This window comes from Chrysochloris asiatica, unplaced genomic scaffold (genome assembly GCF_000296735.1).
Source record: "Chrysochloris asiatica unplaced genomic scaffold, ChrAsi1.0 scaffold00315, whole genome shotgun sequence".
Taxonomy (NCBI): domain Eukaryota; kingdom Metazoa; phylum Chordata; class Mammalia; order Afrosoricida; family Chrysochloridae; genus Chrysochloris; species Chrysochloris asiatica.
In genome coordinates, this window is record NW_006408833.1 from 234,734 (window position 1) to 235,894 (window position 1,161).

Below are 1,161 nucleotides of genomic sequence, written 5' to 3' on the forward strand. Positions count from 1 at the left end.
AAATAAACAGGGCTGGAGAGGCAGTGGAGATTTTGACAAACAGAAGGACTCAGGCATCTTGGCTCCCAGCCCCCGCTCTGATGGCTTCAATATCTGCCTCAGTAAGGACATCTTGGGCTCATGGTCAAATTCTGGGAGCCTCTCTCCTCAGGGCTGATGCTGGGTACCCTGCCCCAGCGAGGTGTATGTGGGCGGTATCTATAAAGTGCATTGTCTTCAGTTGTAGGTGGAATATGTGAAAGGGAATGGAGGGCATGCAATATGGGTGAGGTAGGGCAGTGCCCTTCTCATCCCAGACTTGAGCCCCCCAAACCCTATCTGAATGTGGGTCAGAATAAGAAGGTTGCAGGGAGACGCTGAAGAGGGAGAGGCTGGGGCCTACTGGAGAGAGGGCTTAGGCAAGCCCCAGAGAGAATGTACTGCCCCATCTGGGGGCCAGCATAAGCAGGGTCCCACCCACCAGTGCATTGGCAGTCTGTGTCCTCAACAGGCAGAAAGACACATGGAAGTGTGTTGTCAGGCCTTGAGGTCAGAGAGAGCGCCAAGCCTACTGAAGTTGGCCACAACTGTACAGAGCTTTCTCTTAGCCCCACATGCCGGGAGCAGCCCTGCAGAAACCTTCACCTCTACAACTCTGGAGGCTCAACCTTCTCTACCAGCCGGAGCTGAAAGGGAGCTCATCCTAGCCTGGAGATCTGAGGCCCTCAGCCAGACCTTCAGAGAAAAGGGGAAAGAGAAAGAGATAAAAGAGGAAGAGGATCTCTAAAAGGTCCTCACCACTCCCCAGAGCTAGATAGCCCTGAGTCCAGGCTTCAAGTGGCAGGGGTCCTCAAATCTGGAAGGAACCCTATGATGACCATAATGTGGGGGGTTAGAGGAGAGGTGCCAAGGCAGGGAGGAAGGGGGAAAGAGAACATTTCTATGTGTATATATATTTTGGAAGAACTGAGGAAGCAGAGAGGCCCTCTGCAATGGTTTCTCCAGACTTTCCTGGGTCCCAGCTCACACTATCCATTCATCAGACCACCGTGCTGATCCGACTTGGCTTGGCCTTGGGGTTTGCAGTGGGTGGATTGGCCGTGCCAGGGGGCCCAGAGGCGTGCAGTGGGCCATGGGGTGAAGTGGGTGGCAGGGGTGAGTGTGGGGTGTGGGGTGAGGGTG

At 54.7% G+C, this 1,161-nt stretch overlaps 1 protein-coding gene across 1 annotated transcript in view; it reads right to left on the reverse strand.

Moving 5' to 3' along the window:
- Window positions 1–1,018: 1,018 nt before the first annotated feature.
- The window catches only part of IQSEC2 (IQ motif and Sec7 domain 2), a 131,797-nt gene continuing 131,654 nt past the window's right edge, over window positions 1,019–1,161 (reverse strand). Inside the window, exon 16 of the mRNA XM_006875264.1 lies at window positions 1,019–1,159. Coding sequence (XP_006875326.1) covers window positions 1,019–1,159 — 141 coding nt within the window. The remainder of the gene's footprint in view (window positions 1,160–1,161) is intronic.